Source organism: Amia ocellicauda, chromosome 11, assembly GCF_036373705.1.
Source record: "Amia ocellicauda isolate fAmiCal2 chromosome 11, fAmiCal2.hap1, whole genome shotgun sequence".
In the NCBI taxonomy this organism is placed as follows: domain Eukaryota; kingdom Metazoa; phylum Chordata; class Actinopteri; order Amiiformes; family Amiidae; genus Amia; species Amia ocellicauda.
The window spans coordinates 29,739,738-29,752,996 of NC_089860.1; the positions used below are offsets into that span (position 1 = coordinate 29,739,738).

The 13,259-nt window shown below is 38.7% G+C and overlaps 1 protein-coding gene across 1 annotated transcript in view; it reads left to right on the forward strand.

Annotated features, from left to right (window-relative positions):
* Positions 1–12,728, forward strand: part of kpna6 (karyopherin alpha 6 (importin alpha 7)) — a 29,071-nt gene extending 16,343 nt beyond the window's left edge. Inside the window, exons 9-14 of the mRNA XM_066717351.1 lie at positions 741–904; positions 1,258–1,336; positions 1,690–1,815; positions 2,142–2,269; positions 4,136–4,314; positions 4,636–12,728. Coding sequence (XP_066573448.1) covers positions 741–904; positions 1,258–1,336; positions 1,690–1,815; positions 2,142–2,269; positions 4,136–4,314; positions 4,636–4,823 — 864 coding nt within the window. The 3' untranslated portion in view covers positions 4,824–12,728. The remainder of the gene's footprint in view (positions 1–740; positions 905–1,257; positions 1,337–1,689; positions 1,816–2,141; positions 2,270–4,135; positions 4,315–4,635) is intronic.
* Positions 12,729–13,259: the final 531 nt, after the last annotated feature.

Below are 13,259 nucleotides of genomic sequence, written 5' to 3' on the forward strand. Positions count from 1 at the left end.
ACACATTCGCACTCTGTGATTCTGGTATTCTGCCTGTACACGTCGCATCGATCACCTAGTGGGAAGCTCTCCCCGCAGGCACTCCTATAAGCCCGCTCTCTCTCTGTTCTCTGACTGTCCGGCTCTTAGAACTCCAACCTGAATGGAATGTACATTTACAGGACAGTCATGGTGTCGCACTTATTACTTAAATATGTCCATGTTTGTGTGGAGAATTGGGAAGACCACAAGGGAAATCCAACAAATCTATCTGTGCCTAAGATCAATTGTTGGTGTACTTTCACATTTTCTTACAATATCACTAGATTATTGCTTTATAAGAGTAGCAAAAATACTGATGGGAACAAAGTAGTCAGATTTGAGCCTGTACATTTGCGTAATTGTTTTTTTTTTTTTTTTTAGTTAAAGGAATTATAATCAGTTAACTTAGACTTTACTGTACCTATTCCCATTAAAAATATGGATTGTTTCTACAGATCTTAAAAATTGTACCAAATCAAAGCATAACAGACAAATGTGAATTAAGCTCGTTTCATGAAGCTTTTCTAGGACGGGGTGCGTATTAAAGGCCTTTGTGCAGCAACAGATTCAATAGTACTGTTAGTATATCCAGTAGTACTCATCTATTGACTGCAACACACTCAAAATATGAAGGATGTTATTTCTTGTGCCAGTGATGAAGAGCTTTAGAAACTGATAGTTGAAAAATAAAAAAGCCAATCAGGATGTTGTTGTTGCAGGTGTCCCCCTGTCTGCAAGTGCTCTCCAGGCTGCTGTTCAGCAGTGACCCAGACTTGCTAGCAGATGCTTGCTGGGCCCTGTCTTATCTCTCTGATGGACCCAATGAGAAGATCCAGGCTGTGATCGACTCTGGGGTCTGCAGAAGATTGGTGGAGCTCTTAATGTAAGTTTTCCCTGTAGCATGTCACTGCTAGAGAAGACCAGATTTACTAATCGCAGTAATTTGTAACTAAATGGCTGTGTATTAATTTTATAATAATTAAGTATCCTATTTCCAAAAAGGATTTAGAAAGTTTTTGTTAGATTTTTTTTTAAGATGCATTTCCTGTTTCTGTTTACTTCCTTCCTTTTTTTTTTTTTTTTTTTTTTTTAATAATAGTTCTTGGTAAATTCAAGATATTGAGCATTGGGATCAGTTGTCCTTTTATCAGTCGATGTGATGGAGTATCCTAAATGAGGATTTTATTATTAGTCATGTGAATCCTGAACTCTTACTGGGCACTCTTCCCACTCCAGGCACACAGATTACAAAGTTGCTTCGCCAGCCCTGAGAGCTGTAGGAAACATTGTGACTGGTGACGACATCCAGACACAGGTATGTCATTTAGAAAATCCAAAGTCATTTTCCAATTACACTTCAGAAGTGATGTGCTGGAGGAGCCTTTTAAAGTCATGCTCTCCCCTTGCTGTCCTGCACCATAAAATCAATGGACGCTTATCCTTTCTGCTCCCTTTCCTTGTGAGCTGTGTTTATTTAATTGGCAAAGGTGTGATTATTAACAAGTGCCCACAGATTATTACTGAATTAACTAAAGAACCTTGCCAGTAAGAGTTGTTGACCACAATCCATGTTACGGATATCATTATAAACTAGAGTAATGAAAGATTAATTTTAGGGGTAATTATCAAAGTCACAGGAGGGGTTGTGAGATGTGCTTTGTGTCACAGGTTGTTCTCAACTGCTCCGCCCTGCCCTGTCTCCTGCACCTCCTCAGCAGCCCAAAAGAGTCCATCCGCAAGGAGGCCTGCTGGACCATCTCCAACATCACCGCAGGAAACAGGGCTCAGATACAGGTATAGGAAGTGTCAGACTAGTGTCTGAAGGGCAATTTAAGTCCTGTAGTCCAGGGAATGGGATTTTATTTAATTGCAGTAAATGTCTCTTCACGGCTGTTGTCTCCCTTCTGTATGTCAGAGGTCTTGAATGACTTTTTGCTTTATGTTTATATTTTGCTCAAGATAAACAATTCATAATAATTCATTATTATTATTCTTTAATAAGGAGAACATTGCCTTATAATGCACAGCAAGTTTGTACAATCGTTTGTGCATTGTGACTGATAGACTGGGGAGTGTTCAATTGGATTTGGGCTCTGCTTGATAGTCTTTCTGATTCTCAGGCTGTGATAGATGCGAACATCTTCCCGGTGCTGATAGACATTCTGCAGAAAGCAGAGTTCCGCACGAGGAAGGAGGCAGCATGGGCCATCACGAATGCCACGTCCGGGGGGACCCCAGAACAGATCAGGTGAGGGTTTTTTCTACCCAGGAGCAATTGCAAAACAGCGTTTTTTTCCTCCTTGCCAACACAGATTAATTATCTGCCACCACCTTAGTTCTTAGTACTGATTTTTGTATTTTTTTTTAATGTAGTAATTATGTTTATGACACTCCTTGATTCTATGAGAAAAGGCAATATCCAAAACTGCAGAGTTGGAAGTCTCCCAGTCGACCTACATTGAGAAGATCGACTAGACTAAAACCTAGACTGACTCGAACTTTGACCTACCTTCTAATCACAAATGATGGACAAACCTCAATAAAAGCATATTTGCATTAATGAATAGTAGAAAATAGCCTCTGAGAATAAAATAGTGGTATTGGTACAAGTTTGATATTCACAAGAATGTCCCTTCCATTCTGAACTGATCTGCCAATTGTTAGTCCGTGTGTAAAATTGTGACGCAAAAAAATCAGAGTACAATGTTCTGTGTCGACGGCGTGCTGTGGTTCTGCAGTCGCTGTGTGTAGCAGCGGGGTTCGAGTTTAGAGACGGAGGAATTTCTGGTATGAGGTCAACTTGGCTCAGTCATGCGTTGTTTTCAAGCGCTTATGTAGATCAAATTACACCATGAAGGGAGGACTTTCTTCTAATGTTCTTCGGGGGTTTTCTTAGGACACATTGGGACTTAAGACCGCAATCATGAGGGGGTTTTCTCCCAGCAGGGAGTCATCTCCAGTACATCCAGAAGCCTTTTGTTTCAAGGCTGGTTTTGTAATTCTTTCAAGTAAATGAAGAGGAAATGTGGTGGAAAAGCAGACTTGCAGCTATGGCACCAGAAAGTTAGCTCTGTAGAGCTGATCAGGCAGCAGAATAATACATTGTTATTTCCTAGCTAACAGCATGGAAACTAGGATTTATTACATTACAACCAGTTTTATGGTTCTTAATCTTTTATCAGAACCCACATTCATTAAAAATGTTATTTGCTGGATCTGATGGGTCTTACAATTATGAATGATGTCTCAATTGACAGGGTGTGGCCTTTTTGGTATGCCAAGTAACTATGACTTTTAAGTAGATTTTAAAATGTCACCTTTGTAGTTTTGTACTTTTTGTACTTTAAAAAGCATAAACCAACAGTATCCTTCATCGTGTTTGGTTGTGATGAGTGGAATATCAGTTGGAATTCACAGTGTTAAGGTCTGAGGATGTAAAATTGTGTTTTCAATGTGTGATCAGTCTGGGTTATTGGTGCTTCGTGTGTGTAGTTTCGATTTTGTTTGACATGCAAGCACTTTCCTGTCCTTCAGGCACTGGCTACAAGAGGTAAGTGTATAATATTTTTGGAAGAAATACCAGATGCGCGCTTTCCAACAAAAACAGACTAGTGACTAGTGATAAATAGTGTGGCTAATCTTAGTGAGGACCTCGCCAACAAAGGGTAAGGGGATCTAGACATTTTCACCTAAAGATTCTACGATCCACAGTAGTAGTTCGATTTTTGTTGCATGTACATTAGTCTGATGTTAAAGCCCATCGAGGCACATTCTGTTTTTCTTAATCCCCCTCTCCCTTCTCCCCTCTCTATAGCTCCTACAGAACTAGGCCTAAAATAAATAAATTTCCACAGCTCAGCTGTTGCTTATTACACATCTTAAATCATATGGTGGACATGGGTGAGGGTGGGGGGTTGTTTCCATTCTGCCAGCTTATCCTTCCCCTTGTCCCAGGAATTCTCTCCTTTATCTGCTTTGCCAGTGACGAGTACAGTTGAATTCTCTGCATGGCACTTTTGCACATTGTTTGTGGTCATACAGCACACCTCCCTGTGTGACACAAATGCCTGGTCTGTAGAAGTTTGATTGACTGTTGCTGCTGGGCCCCCTACAGGTATCTGGTGAACCTGGGCTGCATTAAGCCCTTGTGTGACCTGCTCACGGTCATGGACTCTAAGATCGTCCAGGTGGCATTGAATGGGCTGGAGAACATCCTGCGGCTGGGGGAGCAGGAGGCCAAGCAGAGCGTTTCAGGCCTCAACCCCTACTGCGGCCTAATCGAGGAGGCCTATGGTAAAGCCTTATTCGTTTTATTTGTATTATCTATTATTGTTGTTGTTGTTGTTAAGTATGGTATACATGGTGAGGAATGTCGTAATATATCCATTGTGAATTGTCAGTAAGCACTGTGGTGTAAAGATATCGTTTTTATTTCCTTTAGCAGTAGTTTGTCAAGTTTTCCTGTTTGAATGTCTACCTGTCTGTTTGTATTTGTTCCTCTTTTGTTAATCTGTCCTTCACTCTTTCGTTGACCTCTTCAAACCAAACCGCACATCCAGGAGCTTACAATTCTCCCTTTGTGTTGTCATTGCGTCTCTCCCCGGTCCTGCTCAGGGCTGGACAAGATTGAGTTCCTCCAGAGCCACGAGAACCAAGAGATCTACCAGAAGGCTTTCGACCTCATTGAGCATTACTTCGGAGTGGATGATGACGACGCCAGCCTGGCTCCACAGGTGGATGAGAACCAGCAGCAGTACCTCTTCCCCCAGCAGGAGGCTCCTATGGAGGGCTTCCAGCTATAACTGCCTCCCTGAACAATCGTGAGGAGGAAAAAAACGAGAGAAAATAATGACAACAAAAAAGACATAAATAATGCGCAAAACACTACGCCGTGCAGCCTGGCCTGGGAGAAACTGCCCCCCCACATAGTTTAATCAGTAAAACGGGGAGATTTGACCTCTCGATGCCACTTTCACCCACTGAGATAAAAGCACTGCGGCACCATGGAGAAATTACCCCCCCACACACACACACACACCAGTAGCTCAGTTTTTGTTGTTTCTTTTCACAAAGGAAGGAAAGGATTTTCATTTTATTTTTTATCTTCCTCTTTCGTCAGATTTTGTCACAAACCTATCTCTAAAAGAAAAAAAAACTTTAAGTTGAATATTGAGCTGCTTATTTTCCAGCCCTTGGAATTCTTAGAGTGAAATTGTGCTGCTGAGATTTCTCTTCATGTAGTGAAAAGCAGGTGGGGGGGGTTGTCTAGCACTGTAGGAGTAAGCATTAAAATATGCAGTGAGGGGCTCCTGCCTCCCAGTGCCATATGGGAAAAAGGAAGGATCGGAGGCTAGATTTGAGATTTGGTGTCTGCAGGTTGTTCATGTGTTTTTGTTCAGGTCTTTTTTTTCCCGTTTTCTCTCAAGTTATATTTTCCTGAAGCCACTAAAAACAACTTGGTGGGGGGGGGATACAAAACACAAAAACAAAAAGGCGTTTCAAAAATAGAGATGCAATGAAGCCCGGCTGCAAAAAATAATAAAAAAAATCCCAGAAGCCAAAATATTTTTTTCTGACCTTGCTCTTGACTGAGGCAAAATAACATGCGTCCTACAATTGGCACTGTATATCCAAGGCGAATATTTTGCTCTTTTGCTACTGATTTAAAAACCTTTTTTTTTTTTTTTTTTTTTTCTTTCCCAAAGTGGCGAAAGACTTTATTTGATTTGGTTTAATATACGCATTTCTTTGTTTTGTCTTTTTCTTTGACAGTGTTGGGAGGGAGGACTGGTGGGTGGGGGGAGGGAGGGAATGAGGGTATTTGGGCATAGAATGTGGCTGTGGTTAGGGTTGGGGTTCAGGTTGGTGGGTGGGTGACATAGATACCTTGGGAAAGATTAGAGGAAAAAAAACAAATATATAGGCTAACAGCTGATCCAAGCTGCTACAGTAGTGATATAATGTACGTTGTGTGCCGTGTTATTATTAACAATAAATTTAAATGCAAAAAAAAGTGCCTGTCTGAGTTATCAGGTTCTGCGCAGCCTACAGCCACGGATAATGTACATTTATGAGACTAAGCTTATTTTTTATATATAAATATATATATAGTGAGAGTCTTAATTCGGCTTTCAAGTTTTCAAATTCGAGCCTAATGTAAATAGACGGCTGTGGTACGCGCAGGCCTGGTGGCCTCAGTCAGCGTGCTTTGAGTTTCGCATGGTGTTATTATATTAAGAAATGTCGTGTTACCTCCCTTGCCAAATACTTGGTTCAGAGAGTAGGGCAAAGCCCTCCATCAGCCAACTACAAGGAAAATTAATAGAGCCATTGTGTAGCATTTAGATCTGGAATGTGTGCATTTTTATAGCTTGTTACACTGGGGGTACCTGCAAGCTAAACACTAACCTGTTGGTGTTTCTATAGAATAAGATGCTGCGATCAAATCTTCTCGTGATCCTCACGTGTGGGTATCGCTCTTGTGGCAATTTCCCTTATTGCTTCCAAGAGTCTGCATGTTTGGTTGTTTTGTGTTTTATCATCTCTACTGCTTCACAGTGCTGCATTGTGAATTGAATAATAATCCGTGTCACTGAGCACGTGTGAGCCGTGGAAGGCTTGAGTTCTAGTCAATACAGAAAGAAGACCTACAGATTCGAGAAGGGTAGAGGCCCATTTTGTTCCCCTAGATGTGTTCTCCACAGACAGTATAGCAGTAATGTAGGGGGGATGTTGGTGGCCTTTTATTCAGAACTAATTTTCGTGTGTGAAGTGTTAGCTAATTTAAGCCTGCATTCTAACGTTTTAGATTCTTTACCATTATGCGAAAGGGAAGCAGCTGTGATGCCCATCCATTTTGAATCTTGATATACTGAATTGGTTTGTCTTCCATGTGCCATTAATGGAGAACTTCAGTAAAGAAACGAGATGGACCTTAAAATATATCTTAATAGTCTGACAAATTGAGTTTGATTTATATATATATTTGGGAATCTGAAAATATTAATTCGCCTGATGTAATCTTTGATGTCATTTATATTACAATTGCTATCTTGGCTTACCCCATGAGTATCTCATCATAACTTTCACTGCCTGCCAAATACTTGCAAACTAAATGAAAGTGTTTTTTGATATACTGAAAGGGGAAAAAAGTTCATTAATTTGCCACAGCTGCTTTAAAGAAATAAATATAAACTACTAAGCAGTGTTATCAGTACTGTACGGTTGTAATGTACTGTTGAGGGAACGGTCTCTGGTTAGACTACATCCATCTTGCATAGGTGAAAGAATGTCTTCTGGCACTCAAAGCAATTTGAATTCTGCTTTCCCTTGTCTTTTGAAAGCAAACTCATACATGTTAGTGCTGGTAAACTACATCCTTTCATTAACAAATAAATACAATTTTCATATTAGAATTTGCATGCGGTAACCTCATTTGAAAGCTGTGTGTTTCTCCTCTCTAACAGGAGAAACGAACAAAGGAAGTCCCATTGGGCTACTGGGAGTCTTGCTCCGATGCACATTGGGTAAATTGTGAAATTCAAATCAAAGCTAGATGGAGCTGGCTTCTTGTTAATTAAATTGCTCTTAGGACATATCACAAGAGGTACGGATTAGGAACAAATTATTGTGATGGATGTTTTGCATGCTTTAGGTGAATGCAAACTCTATCCAGAGAGTGTAGTGGGAACACCCTGGGTTGCAACTTGACGTTCTGAATTTGAATGCTACCTTTGAAAGGAAGGAAAAGGAAAAAGCTCTTGGCTGTAAATAATTTATATCTAATCTTGTTGGGGTTTTTGTTTTTGATTTTGATTTTTTCTTTAATTTGTTTCTGTTTATAAGCTGATGAAATCCAAGCTTTGGCAAGGGACAAGTTCTTTACATTTTTTTGACAAATGAAACGGAAGATAAACCAATGTAACACACACGCACACACTACTGCATACATGTAGACATGACCAGCAGACACTTGACACACCTAACCATTATAACAACAGAACAGAGGAAAAAAGCTTCCATAATATAGGCCTGTAGGAACATGTTTCTGTGGTGATTTTATTTTATTAGTTTTCTTTTTTTTCTTTTTCAGTCTTAGATTAATATTGACCCCAGTTATTTAAAACAAAAATAATCAAATATAGTTTCAGTGGTATTTGTAATTAAATGTACTTAATCCATTTTTTTTTCTCTTCATTGAAGTTGAAAAATAATTGAGAAATAATTCACAACCTTCTAGTCAGCTGTATTAAGAATTTATTTAGGGAAAGGAGAGGTTAGGGGAGGGACAGATTTTGATAAAAGTGAAGTTTGTGTGCTTTTTATATATATAAAAAAAAAAAAAAACTAACAAAAAAAAAAAAAAATCACCCAAAGGATTTTTTTCTTCATAATTACCTCTAAAAATACTGTGACTCGCTCAGTTTTCTTTTTATGTTTTTCTGGAGTATGATCTTTGTGCTCCCTGAAATTATGGAAGCATTTTTCTCTACCTCTGCAATACGGACGGTTTGGTGTTGGAGGGCAGACCGCTCACACACAGTACCCGTGTGACACTGACTGGAGATGTGTGAGGGAGAGATTGTACTGTACACTTTCGTTCACTTCAGAGCTAATGGCATTTTTCTCTGATAGTCACTCAAAAAAAATTACAAACATAAAATGGCAGTTACCTTAATAACCGCATTAGAAATATACAATGACTCAGATCATGTGGCAAGGGCATTGTCCTCAATGACCTCTGGGTCTCCTGCTTTTGGGTTTCTCATCAACTCTTCATTGAACTGGTTTGATTTTATTTATTATTTTCCTCCCCGGTCTTAAGCCTGCAGGATTATGCCTCTCGGGGTGCCTATTGGGAATAAAATACATGAGCTAAATGGTGTAAGTCCTGTATTTTTATTTGCAACTTTAAAAGATCTGAGCCTTCCACAACAACATCAAAAATATCAAAACAATCTCTTTTGAGGACTTTTCCCATTTTTCAATAATAACCCAAACTGGTAAGAAAATGCAATGTTTATTTATTTTCAAAACGGCACCAAACGAGACACTTTTAAATGTTTCGGCCTTTGTGCTGTTTTCAGCCATTCAACAGACATGTTCTTGGAAAGATCCAGAAGAGATTGGTTGTTTTCTACCAGTGTAAATATGAAATACAGCGGGTGACCCACATGCACGGGGATCTGCAGTGTTGGTCTTCGGGTGTTCTTTGGCCTGGAAAGAAAACCTAATCAGTCCAGTTAAGGAAATGTTCTTTTTTTTTATTTTAAGATCAACTTTCATTCGTTTTCATGGTTTCCTCTCGCGGGTCTTCAGTTTGTTTGCATCAGTTAAATCACAAGATTTTATCATTAATCTGATGTAAGAGGTTTGTTTTGTTTTTTTAACTCGGTTCATTAATCATTGCTGCAGTTAAACCTGCTGAGCAAGTCCCAGGTGAGGCCAGGTGGAGAGGGTTGAACCCAGGCCACCAGGCCTCTGATCGCTGATCTCTGATCTCATTCTCAGGCTTTGTGACGAGGAATAGGCATCCTCGAATTGTCGCTCTGCCTTTGCTTACCTGATATTCAAATTAGAGAGCGACTATTGCATGAAGGGAAGCTCATGTGATGTCAAACCATGTTCATCGAGGGCCAAAAACTATGGCCGATTTCATTCCACCTATGCTCTTTGCAACTTAACTGCTGTCATTTAAGTAATTAACTGGAGGAATCAAACCTTCTAAAAAGAAACATGTACTCTACTTTGAATCGAGAACTTTAAACCACTGTTTACGAGTAAATAGTCATATTAAAAGTAATGGAGAGCTTTTGAAGAAATGAAAACCAGGCTTAGACTTTCCTGGCTGGATTTTGATAGTTTTATTTCTTGCTTTGACCGATTGCTGCTTTGCCGTTTAGTTGGGTGACGAGTGATATGGTTTTCCTCCAAGCTCTGCGTTTTCATTGGTGTCAGCTCCGCGGCGGCCATGTTTTGGTTTTCTTCACGATCAAGAGCAATCCGAATGCACCTTGCAGTTCACTGAACTTTTCTTATATTGAAATGATGCAGCAATGTCCCAGCTTTCTGCAATCCACAAAAAGATAAAGAAAACTGGGCTATTTTCAGTTATTCACAGCCCCAGACTTAAGATGCTTGTGAGTCTTCTAGTCTACCAGTGAGATCCAGGGGCTGTAACCTCCAGTAACTGAGTATGTGTTCATTTGAGTACAGACTTACTTCCAACAACAAGACTGTAGCATGTGTTCACTGTTTGCAGAAAAATGACTTTTTTTTTTTTTTTCAGGGTGTTTTATAGATGTATATTTTTTTACCATTTCAATCTGTCTGCAAGGTTATTTAAGTTATCTGTGTATTTAAAGCACAATAATATTTCATTGAAAAAGAAAAGTGAACGTTTGCCACAGATGTCAAATCACAAAAGGAAACTAAAGTGAAACCTTCAGTCCACCTACAATGTATAGTATTAATGGAACATTTGAGGCCTTCTAGAACACATCAAGTGAAAGCAGAGCTGATTGTATTTTATATAAGGTTAGAGTTCACATGCCTCTAAAGAACAAAGTCTTTCTTCTGCTTACAAACAACACATTCTACCAATTTGATAACTGCCATCAAAGCTCAATGTATGCTGTGCTAACTATGCAAAATGCATTGGGATGAGGCCTTATCATAAGGTCCCCATCTTCATGTTTTTCTTTTTATATACATTTTAAATACTCCAGTGTTTTTTTTTTTGTTGTTTTTTTTATTTCTGCATTAATAATTGGCAAAATTGCAGATTGTTGGAAACAAAGCTGATGTTCTTGGTTCTTAGGTTTCATTTCTAGGGAGTATAGTTCCCGAGAAAAGTACTACACCGGCATAAACAAATACAAAAAATGCATACGGAGCAAAAAGAAGATATACAAGATATATTTAGACAGAAGGGAGGATAACACACCTCCAGTGATGTGCGATTTAATTAATTTAAATTATATGTGATGGCTAACCCAAGTTTACTGCATCTCTAGCTTGTTTGTCTTTTTCCTGTTATTTAAAAGAAGAATGGGGGGAGGGATGGGAGTTCGGAACAAAAAAATAAAATAAACAATATTAATAATGCACTCCTCTATTCACTAAAGTGCCAATCCGACCAATAAAGTCCCTGAAGGTTTATCTGTGTATCTTCTTGGTCTTTATGACTTTTTGTTTTTTACTTGAATGTGCACAAATGATGTGCAAACATTGCTGCTTTGTTATTTCCTTAACTGATACAGTTACATTACCTGCTACAATTTTAAAAGTGGCATTCTTTACTGTTCTTGCACTAAGTTCTTTTATTGGATCAGAATAGAGGAATTATTTAAATGTTTGGATATCTTTTTTCTAATTTATTGTTTAGAACTGGTATTCAGAACTCATCTGACAAAAGCCATGGTGTCTTTATCCTGAGTTTTGGTATCTTGCCGTTTTATAAATTTTATCAGTCATGCGGTAGGGGAGCTGCATGGTAGCACACGGCTTACATTTTGTCCTGGTCGTGTGAGCCAGAGTGACTTTTTCTTTAGTACTTGCTAGCTTTCCCGATTTAATACATTTTAAGGCTAAGTTTATTTAAAAAATAATTTAAAACAACAAAAAAAGGTTTCTCATGTTTCTTTCAGAAGTGAGCACAAGGTTTTGTGGGGGCTTTTGAAAAATTACTACATTACTGTAATGCATTTAAGACGCACTTAACCTTCTTGTGATATCTTGATGGTCAGGGGGTTTAATAACATTTAGGAACAGGATTTTGGATGGAAGAAACAGCTGATTGTGGCAGGTCTGTGCTTTTGTTTAAATAAATTTAAATAGACAAGCAATTGAATAAACTAATCGTAAACCTCTCCAGTCCAACTGTGAAATCATGAGCCACATGGAGTAGCAATAAAAATTGCTTTAACAATACCAATAAAGGGGATACATTCACTAGTTTCTTCCATGCATACAAGCCTTGCAATTGGAGCTCAACAGATTGGTGGATTCCTGTAAATGTATGAGAGAGAGAGAGAGAGAGAGAGAGAGAGAGAGAGAGAGAGTGTGAGTGTATATTTACAAACACTACAGTATAAAATGACTTGTTACCGAAGTTATCGCAACGATCGCTGTGAAGTGCTGCCTTACCTTGATAACTGCACTATCATGGAGGGGGTGGGGGGGGGCAAACAATTTCCACAATTCCAAAACGAGACGTATCTTTAGAATGAGCACTTCAGTTTCTCAACCTGCAAAGCTCCTGTTTCGATCTCTTGTGCAAGTTTCAACTTCTTAGGAATTTTGATAAGACTGCATTTTGTTTCTATACCTTGGCATATCAGTAAAAAAATATATGTATATTTCAATACAGATAATACATCTAAACTGGATAGTCCTAAGATTCTGTTCTGGTCCTCTATTTTCATCCTCTTTATTTATTGATCCTTTTTTTCTTTTGTAGTTTTTTGTTTGTTTTTTTTGTCTTCTTTTGGGTTTGGCTTGCTATCAGCCATGTTGCTTTGTGACTGACGCACTGACGCTGACTTACCGACTGTATGAATGAGTGCGAGGACAGGTACAGACACAAACAGAACATGACACACAAACATAAACACAAACACGAAATACATTCAAAAGATTCTTTAGGGTTACGAATACTGTAAAAGAAAAACTGTTAAATAAAAATAAAAATGCTGTTGCAACCCTTATTCCTGTGTCCTGTTATCTCTTGTTTTTCTTTTTGCTTGCTTAGACAGAAGTAGAGCATGGTTAAATAAAAGTTGCAGTTTTACATTTCAGTAACTGGTTTTAGATATTTAAATCTTTGTTATTTTTCCTGAAATACTTGCAAACCCTGTTAAATGCATTAGAGGGACGGAAGTCCATGTTCATGAGACCGCAAGGATCCCAAAAAGATAATGCTAGTTAGGGCAGCATCTCTTCACGGCACCTGACCCCAGTTCATATAGGATGCTGTTCTGATCTGTCCCACTCTGGCTGAAATTCGGACTACTCCAAACATCACATCTGTTTAGATTACACCTGTAGACCATTATAATCTTATCTTATACATGTATTTGTATTCACTTGGGCAGTTGGGTATTGATTACTATGTAATATTGTGTAGATGTCTAACAATGCATGATTGTGGTTGTTAAACCATCTTGGTCTCATTGGATAAAGACATCTACTAAAGAACTTCATAATCATCAACATTATTTCTGCTTTTAGGAAACACC